We start from the raw sequence: 19,214 nt of genomic DNA, 5'->3' as shown, positions 1-19,214 counted from the left end.
TCACATGCTTGAGGAACTCTGAATTTTCCTAGCGCTAATGACTTTCTTTTTGTCGTGAATTATAGCGGGAAAGCGTTAAGAGCTCATGGCAGCCCTGGAGAGGTTTTGCCAACCGCAGCAGGCGCTGGGAGAGCCCCGCGCTTGGCACAGCTCACGGTAGGGCCACTCCTGTCGGGGCAGCGAGAGTTTGGAGGAGGCTGGAGGGAAGCCGGTGAGCTCGTCGCAGACATCCCTTAGGTGTGATCAAGTGATAAAGGAAATGTGGTGCCCTTTGGGAGGGTGTGTACCTATGGGAAACAGGAAGCCGAGCAGCGGCCGCCTGCCTGCCCTGCCTGCAGAGGTTGGTAGCTGGGGCGGGCGCAGGTGTGCCGACACGCCGCCGAGCCTCTTCTCTCCAGGCATCTTGGCAGGCGCGCTCCTCCGCAGCAACATCTGGAAGAGGGGAGGGGGGGTGGGAGAAACCCAACTCAAAGCCAAAACAGCCCCCCCCCCCCGCTTGAAAAAAACAACCCTCCAGGTAGAGAAATATGACGGCCTTGCAGCTGAAAGAGTTGTCACATTCAGGTCTGTACAGGAGGAGACGGGATCGCCCTGATAGCGTGGGACTGCCCGGGTCACACGAAGAGAAGCTGAGGTGAGTGCGGATTGTGGGGTACGGCCAGGGCGCCGAGCCCTTCTTGGCAGCCTGCTTGCTTTGGTGGTTTCAGCAGACAAAATGCAAACATAGCTCTGGGAAGTCACTGCAAGACACATGCATCGAAAAGCCCCGAAGCACTACGGAAAAAACCCTTCCTTCAAAGGGACAACAGGAGCCATACGGTGACCTTGTGGGTTTTGGTGACGGTGTGACTCCCTTCCCCGGCTCTGGGAAGGGCAAATGTTAGCCAGGGGTTGCTTCTGGATCCCTTCTGACAGCCAGCACTTGCAAGTAAATAACTTTCCGCAGCCTGACAGCTTTGCTGGGTCTGGTTTGAAATCAGTTTTGGGTCACCCGGGTGCTGCAGGTTGTACTGCTTCTCGGGGGTCTCGGTGGCTGGTTTTGTTGTGGAGGGGCTGGGGCGGCTCCTGGGCTCCGGCTTGCTTTCTTCGTGGGGGGTTCTTTGTTGTGGAAAGGGCTTTAGACAAAAGAATGCAGCAGGACCACTTAGCCTGACCTTACCCAGGAAGGGTGACCAAAAATCAGAAAGCCATTTAATGTCTGGGGTTCTCTTCCTGATGCTACATGCCTTTTGAAAGAGTAACAGCGAATTTTCAAAAAGCCTCCGTTTGGAGCAGGGAGATTAAAGAATTGTTTGTAACCTGAGTCAGCGGAGACACACACACAAAAAAGTAAAAATGCAGGGTTTTTTCCTAAATGTGCTCGGTGTGAAAGCAGTCTGTTCCTGCTTCAAGCTCCTCGGACAAGGATCCTTGTGTAAACGCTAACACAAGTCTCGATGGAGAGGAAGTGCTTCCTATCTCCTAATGCCTGTTCTCTGGTTGTATTTTTAGATTATTTTTTGTTGGTGGTGGTTGTGCATCGGATTGGAATGCTGTGTAATTTAAAGGGTTTTTCTTACTGCGCTTTCATTACCTGAGTTAGCAATTTCAGAAGGATGGATTGGGGGATTTACTCTTTTGTTATAACTAGAGCACCTTAATTAAAAATTATTGTGGCAAAATGTATGGTTGTAACCTAGTGAGATTATTTGCCATGAGATCTCAGATATATCAGATCAGTTCTAGGAATGTGTTAATTTGTGGGTCTGATACGTGTGCTTGGTATCTATTTATAGTATTAATTCTGAATTGATTTCCTAGATGGATTTCTAATAGCATTAGCAGTATATGTTATACTCATGTGACTATAGATGGAAGAATAATCAGACTTAGTAGAGATGTGCAGAGATTTTTTTATGTTTAGTTTCTTTTATACAAAACTAGCAATGAGGAAGAATGGATCTTGTTAGGGAAGAGAAAGCTGCTTTTTAAAGCATATACATAAAAATGAGTGCTAGCTCTCTACGGTTGTGTTGTTGTTTCTCTTATTTCTATAGCACATTCAAGATGGGAATGACACCCTTTGTGGGCTGGGTGGGGGGAAGGGGCTGTCCGTCCCAGTATAAATCTAGGTATTTTGATCCTTCCCTGAGCCTCGTCCAGTTAAAGTCGAGAAGTATGTGAAACAGGGATCGGTCTTGAGAAATAAAACCCAAGTGGAGGAAAGAGCAAATCAGCGGACTTATGAATCGGCTTACGCCAGGGTGTTGGAGATACAAGAAGGTGAATAGAGCATGGTCAGATGATGCTCCTAGAGCAGGGGGACAACCCGTACCTAAAGACAGAGCTTCTCTTATATTTGCTAATAGCTTAAGCTGGTTCTTACTCAAACTAAACCTTGCTCCTTCCCAACTGAGTATGTGATATTTCAGTGTGTTGCCAGGCAACCTTATTTGTCATTTTTACTGCATTCTCCATGAGAAAAGGCTATGGCATTGTAAATACAACATATAATGACATAACAACAGGGCAAAGAGTGATCAAGAATGAAGAGAAAAAGTTCTTTAGTTTTCTAAAACTGGAAACCTTTAGCTTTTTTCATGTGCTCTCCCCAGCAACACTTAGATGCCTGTCCTTAGCAAATACTTTCAGGTATCTAGAGTTCACAAGAAAGACAAGGGGTTTCTTTAATGTCTGCTAAATATAGCTTGCCATCCTCCATGGCTTTGCAATGCCCTCCCGTAGTTTCTCTCTCCAGTTCTTTGTTCTAGTGCCATTGTATTTTGTTTTACATACATATTAATCCACATGTACTAAATAATATCAGCCCTCGAGGAACAGTTCACTGAAAGCTGCTTTCTTGGTTCAAGTACCGTATTTTTCTAATCGTGGGCCAAAATGTACTCAAGATGCCAATTTCCTCAGGGCATCCTGTGAGAATTTCTGTATTTAAAAAAAAAAAAAAAAAAGAAAATTGCCCTTTGTTAAAGTCATACATGATATCTACCAGTTCTGTTTTATACCCTTTTACACCTTACCCCAGTATGAGATTTCTCTCTTCTGCCCTTTCTGAGGTCTGTGTCTCCTTTGGTAGCAGTTTCCTGGGATCCAGGCTGAGGTGTTCTTCTGGTAGGCACAAAACAGCAGTAAGTAACCCAGTGGACAGTGTTCACACCCCTCCGCCTTGGCTGCAGCGTGTCTTGGACTGCCTCCGCACTGCTGCTACAAGCACCACTGTAATTGCAGCTCCTGGGTCCGGCCATCGTGGCAGGAACCGGACGCTGCTTGGTAGGACGTGGCCTTGTGTGCCCGCAAACTGTAGTGGAGATCCAGCCAAGTGTTGGCAGTGTCAGCGCTGTAAAGCAGCTCAAAGGGGGCTTGGTGCCAAAATTCTGCTGTTGCTCTTTCCTGGGAACGTCAGTGCCATTTGCACCTAAAACACCTGAGATTACTAACAACTAGGGCACTGCAAAGCAATGTACTGGAACTCCTGACGGTGTACAGAGCATATGTTTATCACATACATTTCATTTTCCAGGAACCAAAATACCTTGAAACAATTCTCTTTACAGTATAAAAATAATTTCCTATGTTGTCATAGCTTCATGATAGGTTGTGTGCCGTGGGACTCTGAGCTCCACAACAGGAAGGCGAGCTTTAGCTTCTCCATCTGTGTCCACTGATGTCAGTTCAGCCAGAGGTTTGACCCCCATCATTGTCTTCCAGATCTGCTATTCAGTTTATGATGAGTCAGTCTCTGCGCACATTTCCCTTGGTCTTTTGCAGGAAAGACTGTAGTAATGTAGTTTTGCTCTTTCCATTAAGTTTCGTAGCTTGTCAGATTTCCATTTACAGTAGAAGCTCCTAAATAAATGATTAAATTTAACAGAGTCTCTCCAACCTCTTGCTCTAGCAAGTAGGTGCCAGGTCGTCTTGAGGGGAACTCATCTCACGCAGCTGTGGCTGTCTGCGGGGCCCAATTCGCAAGCAGCAGAGCTTACTTTAGCACATGGATTTGCTCATTTTGCCCACCCAGTCGCTGTGATTCCTCATCCAGCTGCAGACAGCGTTCAGCACCTTGCATTGCACCCGCTGCCCTGCTGCAGTTTACAGGCTGGTGCTTGGTGCTGGCTCAAAATCTGCCCCAGCTACCTTGATGTTGCAGGTGATACAGTGTGGTGACTGAGCAGCTGAGCTGTCCCACTGGCAGCAGTGAAGACCTCAGGGGGCTAGGGAGGACTGCCAGAGTCTGTCCAGTTGAGGAGAGTGAAGGCATTTCAAGGGAAGCCACCCATAGCCATAAAGAGCAAGCCCTAAGCTCAACTGAGATCGGGTCTGGGATGCGAGGGTAGGATTCATCCCCTTGTTTTAGAAACTATCCTAGGATGGAGTGAGTTGCCCTCCCAGGGAGCTTCTCTCATCCCTTCCACACCACCTCCTCCTGGCGAAACCCACGCCCAGGTTATCCCATCATTTGCGGTGAGGTGAAAAGAGTCCCAGCTCTCGTCCTGACAGCACAGCACATTGATGGGGATGGGAAATTTGGGTTCTCTTTCTAACTCTCCCACTCCATGTATCACTTAACAAACCTCATAACCTCTCTGGGAGCCTTTTAATCTGCTGCTGTAGATGTTACTGGTGCTTTACTGACCTTATAGGGAGCTGGAGCCTGCCCACCCCATGTAAAAGGTGGTCTGGATAGCTCATCCTTTTCCTGAACTTGCACAGTACAAGAATGTGCTTGGTTCAGACCTCCGTTGGGGTAGGGATGCTGAATGCAGTCTTCTCTTCCCCTGCTTGAGCTAGGCTCACCAATGTGTAGACCTTAAGTACACAGGATGCTCCCCAGGTGAAGCATTCGCAGTGCAGGGGGCTGCCCAGCACCTTCATCTCCCCTGTCTGCAACAGATGCAACATTGAACTAAATGCAACCTGAGAAATCTGCTTTTCAGAATGGAGGGGAAGATTTACTATTTTCCAGCTATATTGGTTTGGTGGAAAAAAAATGACATCTCTGATAAATCTTGTCTTGCCTTGTCTTTAGGAATGGCATGTAAAAAATTCTGACTGTATGCTGAGCTATTCTTTCTCGCTTTTCTCAGCAAAACAGGATGCAAAGGAAATTGTATGCATACATTTATGCTTAATCATTAGGAGTCGCTTAACAGTAGCAGTACGCTTGCTATTTTTGCTCTTTCCCCTTCTCATCCCATCGCCATTGTAAAAATAGAATGATTCCTCTAAAAAATTTGATACTATTAATTTCCAAAGCTCAATACAAGGTACTGGGAAAAGCAGGGGCAATTCCCTTTTTTTTTTTTGACAATTACATTTAAAGTGAATTTGATCAAAGTGTTATCCATAGCTCTCTTTTTAAGTTCATATGGGTTCAAATGCGATTGAAAGTGTAAACAACTTTTGAAGAGGTTTGTCTCAAGTTTCTACCAAACAGTGAATTTCAGCATTTGCAACAAATAATCATGGGCAACCTTTGGTCAGTGGCTGTCAGTTTTTCAGGTAGTTCACTGTTCTGTTCTCTTGTGCAGAAAGCACCATAGATGTTTTCCACATTAATAGCTTTAAAGTATCTGCCTTCCCTTTGCTCTCTGCTGCTGAAGCTGATGGGTGCATCTGCGTGAGTAGGTGCAGGCAATCTTCTGCTGGGTCCGTTCAGGCTCCCGCCTGCCTCTGCACACTGACTCCAGGCTGGAAGGCATGTGGATGTGCCCCAAAATTTCATGCACAAAGACTCCCTCGCAGATGAAATAGGAGACATAAGCACATTTTTACGTCCCACTGAGCCTTGGGGGGATAGGCTGTGCACTGCAAAGCTCGTAGGTGAGTATAAAAAGAAACAAATGAATAAAATCCCCCAAACATCGGCAATGCGGTAGGGCTGAGTGCCTCCCTTTCTTTATGAGATACAGGATTTGGGAGTTGTGCGAGGGCACAAATCTCCTCAGCCTGCCATCAAAAGCCCATGCGTAGCAGCCAGCCAAGGTGTGCAGCTGTTTCCACCTGCACGTCCTCCCTGAAGACTTCCTGCTCTTCCTAGGAGGGAAGGCAGAAAGAGAAGATCTGTCTGGACCTGGAAGCATTCTTTAATTTGATTTCCACTGGTAACGTTTCTTAATAGCATCACAAATGTTAAGATTTATATATCCGCTTTCTCTAAGTAGATGTTTCACTTGCTCATGATGCCAGTGTCAGCAGGTAAAGCAGTAATTATTCAGTACATTGGTAAAAAAAGAAACTAATTTATTAAACCAGGAAGAGCTTGAAAATAAATGTTAAACCACAAAAAAAATTACACTTCTTCATTTGTTGTGGTTAGAAACTCTGCTGGAAGAGTAGAGTTGGGACCTAGAAATACTCATTTGAATCAGATGCTTGGGAACTCTTGATTAAAAAACACTTTGGCTCATCTGCTAGCTGCTCTAATTGAAGAGGGGATTTGTCCATGTAAATGTAACACTGAATTATTATTATTAATTACAGTAACTTCCAGCCAGCAGAAATATGCTTCATGGTTATATTTTAATATTACGATACTTAGAATTTGCATTGAGCCTTAGTTTGAGGTATCCAAATGACTAGAGGCTTTACTTTTCATTTGTGCTGTACTTTTCATTGCTCTAGGGGTTAAAATAACTCATGAGGAACACACCCTTTTTTCTTGCCTCCTCTCTCACCCCTTGTCTTTTGCATTGCATAACAACTCCTAAGAGATTTTGTTTGATTTGCTCACCCTGACTATCACCTCGCGTGACTCCAGATGACCGGAGGTAGCTGCTTGCATAACAGAAACCCAAGCAATTACTACTATTGCCTCATTGTAATCATCTATGATTTCAGTAAATTGTTAAGCTTAGGTGATTATAGCAATTAGGATTCTCATTGCTCTTTCTTAAAGAATTAGCTGGCTGAAGATAAGTTGTGGGTTTCTTTTTTTTTGCTTTCATGTGTTTTGATAGCGCCTCATCAGAGGTGTTCTCTACAGAAAATGTGCTGTGATTTCTCATTATTCTTCATTATAATTAAGCTCTCCTTTGAATGCAGTCTGTCACACTGAAGTGAGTTTGCACACAGAAGTATTCTGCAGAGGAGAGAAAAACTATATTACGTCAACGTCACCACTTAATAAAAATTACCACCTTGCAGGCATCAGGGAGAACAAGCTTAAAGGCTGTTTGGTTTCTCTTTCTGTTTGTTCTCCTATGATCTCTGAGCTGTTCTAGGAAATGCAAAGCTAACAGACATGGTGTCCTCGAGAGGGCCATGAACCTTTTACATGATGCTCTCCAGACATGGGAACGGCTCTGGCTTGCCAAGTATGTTGCCTCTGACGGTGGCCAAAAGCTGATGCCTGTGGAGGGAGGTGTAAGGAAAGAGTAGGCCTTTTATGGCATTTCCCTTGGTAGTAATCCCAGCTTGCCGCCAGCTGTGGCTCAGGGACTTCCTACAGAGTTTGTGACATTCAGTGTTTTTCCCTTCCGTTAACTCCTCCGGTCTTGCCTCGCACCCAGGAATCTCGGGGCATTTCCCAAACATGAGTGATGCTCTTGAGTTTTCATGTGTATTATCTGATGCTGTGGTGCACATGGTTGTGTGTTCATTTTTTGCTTGATTTGTCAAGCCACAGCTTGCTGTTCCAGCAAGGAATGAACGACAAAGGTGAAGCAGATGTGGAATGGTATTTATCTTTTCCAGCATGTTAAATCCATGCATGCCATGCTCTTCATAGATCATAAAGTTCTCGATCCTGAGTTGAGTCTACCTTTTGAACTCTGTTTCTGTGCAGCTATTGGGAAAATGTTACCCACTCGGAGTCATGACTCAAAACTGCCCTGGCTAGTCCCCTTCTTGTTCCGGTACGGAAAGTTTGCATTGAAGGCTGTTTGTCTCGCTTGATAGTTGGCTTTTCAGTTGTTGTTCTGTACATTTCTCCTGTCTGACTTCAGAAACTGAAGCATATTTCTTATACATTAAAAAAGCTGCTCCTTATATATATGTGTATATATATATACTTTTTTTTTTAAAAGGACATGGTAGCAGTGCAGCTTCAGGATAGGATAGCTCCATGAGTTACCAGGTTGCAGGTCGTAAATTTTGCTCCAAGTGTACAAGTAATTGCTTAGTTTTAAACTACATTCCTTTCTAAAGCTAATCCTCAAATTATACCCACTTCTTTGTGGTATATAGCAAAGGGGAAGGAGTTTTGGCAGGGCTCGAACCCCTCTGATATAAAGGACAAAACCTCTGTGCTGTGCCTTCAGATAATTCCAGCAATACGCTGTTGCGAGAGGTAACTTCTACATCTTCTCTCACAAGTCTTATAATATGTATCATAACCATTCACTCCTGCTTTACTCATACAGGATTAGTCAATTGTTGGGGTGGAAGCTGTTGCTTTTAAAAAAATCTTGCAATAGTTACCAAAGCCTTCGGTTTGGAAAATGCGTGGAAGTCTTGCTTTGCAGTAACTGCTACTGAAATTCATTTGTGTTTACTCGAAAGTTCTGCTACTAGTACTGAAGAGCTAATAATTATAAACGTACAAGATGAAGATCTTCAGTTTGTGTTACCCAAAATGTTAAGACCATCATAATGAAGTATGAAAGCAATGCTATTTTGTATTAGCTTTATTTGTTGATACATTACTCATCCCTGACTCTTAGGAGCATAAATCGCTTCTGGTTATTCTCTTTTGGCTGTTGAATATTGGGCCATTATTTAATTCCGCAATGTTAACTGCAGATGGCTCAGCTGTCTGCCATCCTCTGCTGGTTTTAAAGCTTATTGATGCTGCAGTGAATGTGGGAAGAAAAAAATGTGAAACCAGAACTCAGAGTGACTAATAATTATGATTTAATATGTGTGTGAGAGAAGAGCAACAGCTGAGTGATGTTTTCTTTCCCACATTCTACTTTCTGCCCAAAACAAATTAATTCAGGCAATGAAAAACTTTGCACTTCCTCTTACAGAACAGAAAAAAAAAACTTAATGAAGGTGAAAAATATTTAGAGAGGCTATCTTGCTGGAGGTGTCGATTAATAGTAATATTCAAGAGGAGACGTGTGGAAGTGACATGCTGGTTAGTAAAGCTGAAGGTCAGTCCTCAGCGTGGTGTCTCCAGTGGAGAAGTTGCTATAATAAGGATGATGCTGCGAGCCGGGAAGCCTGGTGTTGCAGTTATCTCTGCCCTGCAAGAAACTGTGTGGACGTACTGGAAGTCCCTCCTGCTAGCCAGGGTGTTATGTTGAATCATAGTATTAATTATAGCTCCTGGATGAACTGCTCAGGTCATGGTGTTCAGCTTGTGAAAACATCGGTTCCAGCTAGTGTGGGCAGATAGTTAAGGCAGAAGCAAAGGCTGACGTTTGCCTTTACGCTAAGGATTCGGTGAAGGATTTTCGGTGGATTTCAGTGACAGATGACATGAACTAAATATTGGTGCTAGGAAACTGTTACTCTGAAGAGAAATATGGTACTGTAGCATTTTAGAATCATAGAATCATTTAGGTTGGAGAAGACTTTTAAGATTGAGTCCAACTGTAAACCTAACACTGCCAAGTCCACCACTAAACCATGTCCCGAAGCGCCTCATCCACATGTCTTTTAAGTACCTCCAGGGATGGTGACTCAACCACCTCCCTGGGCAGCCTGGTCCAGTGTCTGACAACCCTTGCAGTGAAGAAATTTTTCCCAATATCCAATCTAAACCTTCCCTGGGGCAACTTGAGGCTGTTTCCTCTCATTCTATCGCTTGTTACTTGAGAGAAGAGACCAACACCCACCTCTCTGCAACCCCCTTTCAGGTAGTTGTAGAGAGCGAAAAGGTCTCCCCTCAGCCTCCTCTTCTCCAGACTGAACAACCCCAGTTCCCTCAGCCGCTCCTCATAAGACTTGTGCTCCAGACCCCTCACCAGCTTCGTCGCCCTTCTCTGGACACGCTCCAGCACCTCAATGTCCTTCTTGTAGTGAGGGGCCCAAAACTGAACACAGTATTTGAGGTGCGGCCTCACCAGTGCCAAGTACAAGGGTACAATCACTTCCCTAGTCCTGCTGGCCACACTGTTTCTGATACAATCCAGGAGGCTATTTTCCTGAAATGTCAGAAAATGCAAAGATCAACCTCAAACATTTTTACATATTTGAACTTTAAATCTATTCGTTAAGCAATGGAGGAGGAGCACATGTACACTGGGTTGTAATTGCCTTGTAATTGCCTGATCACACTCTATTGTGCATCCCTTGACTTTCCAGCGGTTTGATTTACACCAGTATAAATATTATTCTGCCCAAACACTTCCAAATTTTAGAACTGAATTACCTTGATGTTGTGAAGTTCACTCTGTGTGTATCCAAACAGAAGGACACTTTTGAGCTTGGTGGGCCTGATCTTGTCTCATCGGTCTTGAAATGTGGTTCTTTTCATTGATTTTCCATCAACGTCTCAGAGGCATTTGATTTTCAGCCCCTAGTATTAAGTAGGTGACCGTTTTTATTATTCTTAAATTCGAAATGGGGATATAAACATTATATGAAATGCATTAGTGCATATGCATCTTTAAAATGTATTGAGTTGGAAGAGTTTGGATACAGTATATTTACCATAGTGAAGTATACAGGCAGTCAACTACACAGGGTGCAGCGTTTAAGAATAACTGATATTATGCTGTATCTCATGCAACACAAATTTATTAGAGCTCTCGTGAACTTCTCGTATGTGATACTATGTCTTTTTGTTGTTTTGTTTTTCCTGTCTGCGTAGGATTCAAAAAATGGTAGTGGGGGAGGAAGACATGGCTGTTTTATAGAGTATCAAGTATCTGTACACAGAAGAAGTCGTTTCTTGTTTTATGTGAAGCATGGCTTTATTTGGTAATGTTTGCAACCAACAGGAAGAAAATACAATTTTTTTTTTTAAATATTACTTACAACAGGAAAGTGCTATAGTTAAATATTGCTCTCTCTTTCTATAAATTCTGTCAGAGACTGATTTTTTACTGTGCTTGTATGGCTGATAAAACATTGTGTGGGAAGGTGCTGCTTACCTGTTTATTCCAGTTATATTCATTTCCTTATGGAGAGATAGAATGTGAACCTTCTCTGTCTGCAGAGACCAAAGCATTTTTTGGACATGTTTATACTAGAACAAATTTATATTGAAGTATATGAAACAGCTAGAGTTGCCTTTTTGTTTACCCTGTTTAAACTCCCACCACATAAGCTTAATCACGCTTTTTGTGGCGAAGACTAAAGGATGAAACTTTTAGGAGCACTCAGAATTCAGCTGTTTTTTATTGCAGTGGTTTCAAGATGGTTTTCCATCCTTTTTAATAGAAACAGAGGTTAGAGCAGTGCTGGGCACATGTGAAAATCCTACCCATAATGTGCATCTTTATTGTATAGAAAAGATTTATACCTTCTTTCAAATTGCCTTAGGAGACCAGCTTAACACAGAAAGTATTTTATTGCTTAAGAGGTAGACAATTGCAGCAACCAAAACCCAATTTTCAATTTCAATAAAGAAAGGTGCAGAAGGTCAATTAGTGCTTTAAAACATTGGTGCAGAAATCAGTGCAGGGCACTGCAAGTCCCCGCATATTTTGCAGCAAAACTTCCGTTTTAGTTGTTACGTATTTTTGCGTGAGGACCATTGCGTAGCATCTGTCTTAGACATAATTAAAATGAAATCACCCTTACCTATGCGGGAAGGGGCAGCGTGTACTGTGATTACCTGATGGGGCAGGTGGCTCCTGACAGCGCCAGTGACGCAGTGATATTTTATGGTGACATGAGTAGGTTGCTAAGTAGCAGCTGCTTTTGCCAAGCACCTTGTTTGGAGCCGTGACTGCTCGGCAAGTCTATTTGTGGCATGGAGCGAAAAGCTCAGCGGGGCTGGCCAGCCACCGAGCCTTCTCTGTAAGAGTCCCTGTCTGCCTCTGGCAGCCACCAGCATGGGCAGCTGCATCTGAAAGCTCCCCAGAGAAAGCAGCATGTGAGTGGGGCAGCAGTCGTCCATCAGTGATGATAAAGCAGTGTGGCTATTTTTGCTGCTGTTTTCTGAAGCCCTTCTCCGTAGTTGCAGTGGGACGCTTCCCCTCCCCTCTTCTGTTTCCTTTAGCACCTTCCCTGCAGTTAGCTTTGGCTTCTGATAAGATCCTCAGTGTGCCAGGAGGAGCCTCTCTGTCTTCTTCCTTCCTACATACCGTTTCCAATTAAATACTGAACTTCTCCCTTTTCTCCTCTCCTTATCACCACTTCCTTAACAGCAGGCTGGTAGGCTTTGTCCCAGATCCCAGGGAATGCCCTTGGGAAGCTGCTGCTGCAAATCAACAAACCCCTACACGCCTCTCACTCCCTGTGGATGGCTTCACCTCAGAGTAACCTAGAATTCCCTAATGAAAATGCTATGTATTTTTAATAGCATATTTCAGATCTTGGCAGCACGCCTCCAGCAAAATGACAAAAAAGAGAAAGATAGCCAGCTGCTCTGGATTTGTGGACTACCAAACCCTCACAGCAGAAACTATGTTTTGCTTCAGTAGCAGAAAGGCCCTTTTTAAACTCCTGGCAAGCTCCTTTCTTGCTTAATGGGAAACAAATTGGGAGTAATTCCACCAGCAGCAATGGCAATAGGCCTTGAGAACCAGGCAGCTTCTACTTACTGCACATATGGAGTCCTATTACCTTGTAGGACTGCTTCTTGAAACAAGCTAGGAAGATTAAAACAGGCTTTTTGGATGGACATCTGATTGCACTGACTTGCTATACTACTTGCTTTGCTACTGCCATGCAGAAGACTGCACAGAAGCAAGCTGAAGAAGCAAGCAAATATTTCCCTCTTGACCACAAAAGAGTCAAGGCAGCAGAAGTGGCTTCCAGCCACCTTGGTAGCCTGTGGATTTTAGGTTACTGCAAGGACTGAAGTAGTCGACCGGGAGAAAGAAACTCTTCATGGCTCTCTGAATCATAGCAGCAGCCTCCCGGGAGAATTGTCTGTGATCTGTGACTAAATACAAGAAAACAATTAAGGAGATGGTCAGTGATAAGGGGAAGAGACAGACTGCCTTGCTGTTTCTCATCTTAGTGGCTTGGTGCACCTGCAGTAATCCTGGATGAATCAGCATGGTCTGTTGCAGTCAGCCTCCCTGGAGTTTTTCATACCCACAAAAGCTCAACATTGACCTGTGCAGGAAATGTTGGGAAGCAGCATGGAGAAGAGCCGGCATCACTCTGCATGCATCTCCATTGGCAGACAGTGCTTGTTTTCATCACTGGTGCTCCAGCGGATGCAGAAACCTTTTCTTCCAGTGCTGTTTTCCTGCAACAGTGCTCTGGCAAGTGCATGGTGGCCTAGGGCTACAACCTGAGCATTGCGTGATCTGGAGCTTCCTCCATGACAGATAAAAATAGGGCTTGAGCTCCAGCCAAGCCATCTAAGTGGTGAGGGTGCAGCCTCCTTAGCCTGTTACAGCTTGTGACTCCTGCTAGCTCTGGTGCAAGATGGATCATCACACCTACGGCCGGGTAAATAAGCAGGGTCATGCTGCCTGGGTCCCACCTACTGTGGTGTCTTGTGGCGCAGGGGAATAGCTGGCCCAGAGATGGCTTCCTGCTGAGGGGAGGTGAAGGCAAGACGCCTGACCAAACCCATCCCACAAATTTGGCAGCAGCTGAAACGTAGTGCTGTGCTGGCCAGGCTGTGGGAAGACAGCTACGTGCGAGCCCAGGCCTGCGTGTGCTGCTGTACGCTTACCAAGCAAGCTATCCCAACTAGTGGTGAGAGATACGGCCCAAAACCATCATAAACCAGACCCTCTGCAGTAGGCCTGAGGAAGGTGAAGGCATAGTAAGAAGTAGCAGCCTTGACTGGACTTTCTGTCACGTCCTTCGTCATCTTCTAGTCCTAATTTCTCTACTTGTTCCCTCTGTTTGTCTCCTTCCTGTCTTCTTCTTTCTCATGGCCCCTCACAGACTAGCAGATTCTTTGGATACCAAGACGTCGTGTGTCATGAGCACAAAGTGCACACGGTTCTGTAGTTCAATCGATCGCTAACAAGGCTGAGTCAGTTCAACACAAGAGATAGATAGATAGATAGATAGATAGTTACTCAGGACAGCTTCCCAAAACCCTGCTTTGTCTGCAGTTACAAGTTGCTGGAGGTCGCGTATCCCACATCTGCCGCAATCGCTGTGCTTCAGCAGCTAATCAACCCTGCCTTCCCTAGTAAGCAGTGCACAACAGGTTTTTGAAATAGAATATAACCATGAAATAATTGCAGCATTAGGAGGGCATTCTGTGGTGAAGGTATGATTAATTTTTATTCTTTCTTCCTGGTCTTACTCTCTCTGTTCCCTAATACCCACAGTCAATTACTCCAGCTTTCAAACCCATGAGGTGTTCTTACACTAGATAGTTGTTCTAAACGCACACATCACTGGAAATCAAGCTTCACTTTTCCTCCTTCATATATTGCCCATTATAGCAGAGCTGGCAGTTCGGTTAATGGCCTGTGAAGCACACAGAAACCAAACTGTCTGTCTGTACTTACCCCTTCTCTGAAGTGCTGACAAGAAGAAAGATGCCTATAGATAAATTCCACATATACGACTTAGAAGACACAAGTGGAACATTAAAGGACATTTTTACAATGTAATTAATATACTGTAGCATTAAAGCAATATTTACTTAATGACAGAACTCTTCTCTTCGTGCTTTCCACTGCTGGTTTGCCCACGATAAAATATTGTTGGAATCTGCCTCCACCTCCCTCAGCAGACAGTAGCTGAGGACAAGTTTGGCGGTGAACATGTTCGCTCACATAGATTACCTGTAACGCAGCTCTCCTGGGCGGCTTCTATCAGCAGCCGGCAGCGAAGCCCCTTTCCAGCATCCGAGTTTGCAGGAGGGCCTGGCAGGGGAATGTGCTCCTCTGCTCGCAGCCAGTGCCAGTAAATCACAGCATGACGGGCTCACCGCCCTGCTGCTGAACTTTTAACTTGAAGCTCTAGCAGGGCGCTGAGCAGCCTCAGCTACATGACACAGAGCTGTGAAAGTAAATCACTTCACTGGGAACAAGGGGAAGTCCAGCATATTGTTTCGCAGACTTCGCCTACAGCTTCTTTGCTGTATAAGCGTAGAATATATACACCTGGGAAAGCAATTAGAGAGAGATGAACTTCCAGCGCAGAGCTCACCCTTATCCCATCCCGGAGGATGAAGAGGTTGTACACAAGGTCGCTCCTGATGCTCGCAACTCTGCAGGAAACGAAGGCGAGAAACCGGTGTCAAAATTGCAACGTAGACACAGTGACATAAAACTCTACAAAGAGTTTTGTGACTTTTATGCAAGATTGTAAGTTGGTTGTGTTCGACTTCGGGGTGTAACTACGGTGACATTATTGGCATACTGTGCATTTGTCTTTTATTATCTGAGCTCCGGGCCGGCTGTGCAAGCTGTTCTCTAATGCAACCTTTGCCACGGTTTTGCCTGGTACATTGCCAGTTGTAATCGTCAACTAAAATTTGAGCTGTGCTTTAAACTTCATCATTAATGGCGTCAGAAATTTTTATTGACAGTTGAAACATGGTTGGAATTTGTCAAATAGTCTCTGACTTTAGGTTGTTTGCCTATTATTTTGGGCAAACGGATAAACTGCTTCACTAAGGCAGAAGTATTATGTACATCTCTGTTTTTACATATGTGATGTGTTTCAAATCAAAGTGAAGTACTGTTGCATACCGAGGAGGAAAGCTTTGTGCTTTCATTTGTTTTTGAATTTTGTTTCATGGTTTTGCTTGGATTATACTTTGTGTCTGACAATGCTTAACATTAAATAATTTTTTAAGTTTAACATCCTTAGTGCTTGAGAACTGTTGAGGTGATGATGAACATCCCGGTTTCTGTTGTGATTATTCTTCATTTAGATTGATAAGGAGGATGGGTGAAGTGGCTGAGGTTTTCCACCACAGAAAGCACACACAATCCATGGAGACCATCGTCGAGTTTGATAGTTAACCACAGTTTATATGTATAATTACTGCAGTTCATCTGTAAGCTTGTCTGTTATGTATGAGATAGATCATTCTCCACCTGATCTCCTTGTGAAATTTGCCCACTTGTTGTTTCACTGGGAGGGTGGTGAATATTTGGATAGCAGTTACTGTTTTCCTCTTCTACAAAGATCTCTAGAGAGAGAGAAAAAAAAAGCCAGCTAATAATAACTGGTCAGATGTCACCTTGCGTAGAGCTCTTCTGTGAGACAGTGTAAGAAATAGATAAAGCACATTCCTTTTTAAACCACGTGCTATGTGTTTGCTTTTTCCCTCAGATGCTGTGCAAGGAATGAATTTAGTTCCTATTGAAGCTGGTGGGTGCCAAGAGAGGTCTTATCCCCTTGGAGGGAAAGGCTTGGCATTTTGCAAAGGACTAAGGACTGTGCATTTAAAGGCACAGCATGATATGCCCCTCACTACAGGAAAGACATTGAGGTGCTGGAGCGTGTCCAGAGAAGGGCAACGAAGCTGGTGAGGGGTCTGGAGCACAAGTCTTATGAGGAGCGGTTGAGAGAGCTGGGGTTGTTTAGCCTGTAGAAGAGGAAGCTCAAGGGAGACCTTCTCGCTCTCTACAACTACCTGAAAGGAGGTCGTAGAGAGGTGGGTGCTGGTCTATTCTCCCAAGTGACAAGTGATAGGATGAGAGGAAATGGCCTCAAGTTGTGCCAGGGGAGGTTTAGTTTGGATATTGGGAAAAACTTCTTCACTGCAAGGGTTGTCAGACATTGGACCAGGCTGCCCAGGGAGGTGGTTGAGTCACCACCATCTCTGGAGGTATTTAAAAGACGTGTGGATGAGGCTCTTAGGGACATTGTTTAGTGGTGGACTTGGCAGGGTTAGGTTTATGGTTGGACTTCATGATTTAAAGGTCTTTTCCAACCTAAACGATTCTATGGTTCTGTGATTCTCTGATACCGGTATCAAAATGTGTGCATGCATGCACATGTGTTTAAAATAATGTTAGTTGTTTAATAAGCTTCCAGATAGATGTTTGAGTCAGTGGTTTTGTCAGCCGTGGTCAGATTGTAATGAAACTAGACCATTGCCCTGTATTTGCTCTCTGCTGTCAAATGGTATTAGGGCAGAGAGGTGATCCTGAAAGGCATAGCTTTGAGAGTCTAGATATGAGTAAGGAAATGCTTGCAAAGGAAGAATCAAGTGAGCCTTTTTCTGGCACAGGAGCCTTAATTAACTGAAACACAGCTGTACTGTCTTCTGCAGATGTGAACACGGTCTTAGTGAAGTAGCTAATTCCTCTGATATGTTGCAGCTACTGTGCTGTCATTTTATGGTCACGTGCCTTTGAGAAGCAACCAAGGTTGCAATTTGAGTAATTTTTGCATTCCTGGCATGGGGTTGCCAGCTTGTGTTGGCCTGCGTGTGGGTCGCAGTGGGGCAGCCAGAGCATTCCCACCTTCCCCCTCGCCCTGGACCGACACCAGCATGCCGTGAGCTGACCTTCCTGAGACGAACCCTAACAAACCAACCAAAAATCCCATGGCTTCAAACTAAATTTGTGAAATGACTTCAAGCTATGCAAAGTTTATATAAGGAATAATTGTTTACCTGCTCTGGCTTTCAGTAATATCTGCCAGACTAGATACAGTACACTCTTTCACATTGCTTATTTAGAGCTTTTGAAGCAATGCTGTTATACGTATTTTAGAATTAGGAATTATTTTGGAATGATCATTTATGTTTTCCTATGTGATGCCAGTCCTCAATTATTGTTAATCATTGCCTTTTTTTTTTTTGTAATTCTAATGTATTTTTTCGTTTTTGTAGTACTTCTTTGAATTGCCTGCCTTTTCTCATTATAAAAAGCCTGTAAATGTATCTGTAGTAACGACATTTCTGTTTGGTTTTTTGAATTAATAGTTATTAGAGTGAGTTGTGGGGTTTTTGTTTCTAAAGAGTTTGGGAGCAGGGGGAAATGGTAGTTTTATTTCTGAGGAGATGCCACAAGTCATTAAGTCCATTAAATAACTTGTGTTGAGCAGCCTAGCATTAGGCTGATGCAGTTGGCTTTGGAGAAAAAAAAAAGAGACCCACAACCAGTGGTGTCACCTATTTGGGCTAATTTTCTTTCTTTTTTTTTCATGACAGCAACATGGCGAATGCACTTGCAAATGCCATCTGTGAGCGCTGCAGAGGTGGCTTTGCCCCTGCCGAGAAAATCGTCAACAGCAATGGTGAGCTGTACCATGAGCAGTGCTTTGTCTGCGCCCAGTGCTTTCAGCAGTTCCCCGAAGGGCTCTTCTACGAGGTAAGTGGGGCAGAGTGCCCCTCTCACCCCCAGCCTTTGCCTTGTGTCTTCATTCCCATAGCAGAAGTAGCTATGGGTGGATCAATAGCTTAGAAAGTTCCGTGGCAAGAAAGGGGCCCCAAAAGGATGTGCCCAATAGAGGGAGAAAAAAGCAGAAATGTTTCTGTGCCAATTTGGAGGACATCAGTGTGTATAATGTTATTTAAATGTGTAGCCTCGTGTTATCAGAGCTGAGAAAAGACCTGCTGGAGGTTCTCTCTCAGTGCAGACTTTTTCCCCTGAAATCTGTGAAGACAATCTATATATCATACCAGAAATACAGAGAAAGCATACTTCTTAGAGGAGAACAGTCATATAGAAGGAAACCCCAGCATCCTCTGGTCCATAGGAGGTTTATTGCTGAGTTGAGTGAGGCCAGCACGACATGTGAAAAGTTGCTCGTAGAGATGACCTGTAAGTCAGCGTGCTGAGATCAAGGTGTGAGGAGACCCCAAACCAAACGGGGCCTATGTAGGGTCAACTCTAGGTTTAACAAACTGGACTATTCAAAATTAGCAGTTCTTCCATGCTTTCAAGGGTTAAAACATGCTAGCACTCATATTTCTCAGCCCCAGGTAGGTTGCCCTCAGCTCAGATGGGTATTTTGATATCGCTAGGGATTCAGGATGTGGCTCAGCTATCTCAAGTACAAAGTGGCTTTAGTGAAAGCTTTAGACTAGTTCATAAAATATGAAGTGACTGGTATAAGGAAGGGTAGATGATCTGAGACAAGGAATTACTGTCTGAGAGATAAAGTCCCACTCAAGTAGCTTGTAGTTCAACTTACAGTAGTGGTTACAGGATTTATGTCATACTGTGATCTGGAAAGGAAAGTGAGCGGTGTGTTAAAAGCACAATGCTGTG

General features: G+C 44.1%; 1 protein-coding gene across 6 annotated transcripts in view; it reads left to right on the top strand.

Moving 5' to 3' along the window:
- The window catches only part of LIMS1 (LIM zinc finger domain containing 1), a 75,359-nt gene that overhangs the window by 38,929 nt on the left and 17,216 nt on the right, over positions 1 to 19,214 (top strand). For 3 of the 6 annotated variants that reach the window (XM_059815638.1, XM_059815626.1, XM_059815632.1), the window contains exons 1-2: positions 15,075 to 15,344; positions 18,152 to 18,311. In XM_059815638.1, coding sequence (XP_059671621.1) covers positions 15,163 to 15,344; positions 18,152 to 18,311 — 342 coding nt within the window. In that variant the 5' untranslated portion in view covers positions 15,075 to 15,162. Of the gene's footprint in view, positions 1 to 527; positions 635 to 15,074; positions 15,345 to 16,617; positions 16,646 to 18,151; positions 18,312 to 19,214 lie in introns of those variants that run through there. The other 3 variants (XM_059815645.1, XM_059815658.1, XM_059815652.1) reach the window with 3 other exon arrangements.

This window comes from Gavia stellata, chromosome 1 (assembly GCF_030936135.1).
Source record: "Gavia stellata isolate bGavSte3 chromosome 1, bGavSte3.hap2, whole genome shotgun sequence".
NCBI classification, from domain to species: Eukaryota; Metazoa; Chordata; class Aves; order Gaviiformes; family Gaviidae; genus Gavia; species Gavia stellata.
This window is presented reverse-complemented; position numbering and strand designations above follow the sequence as displayed.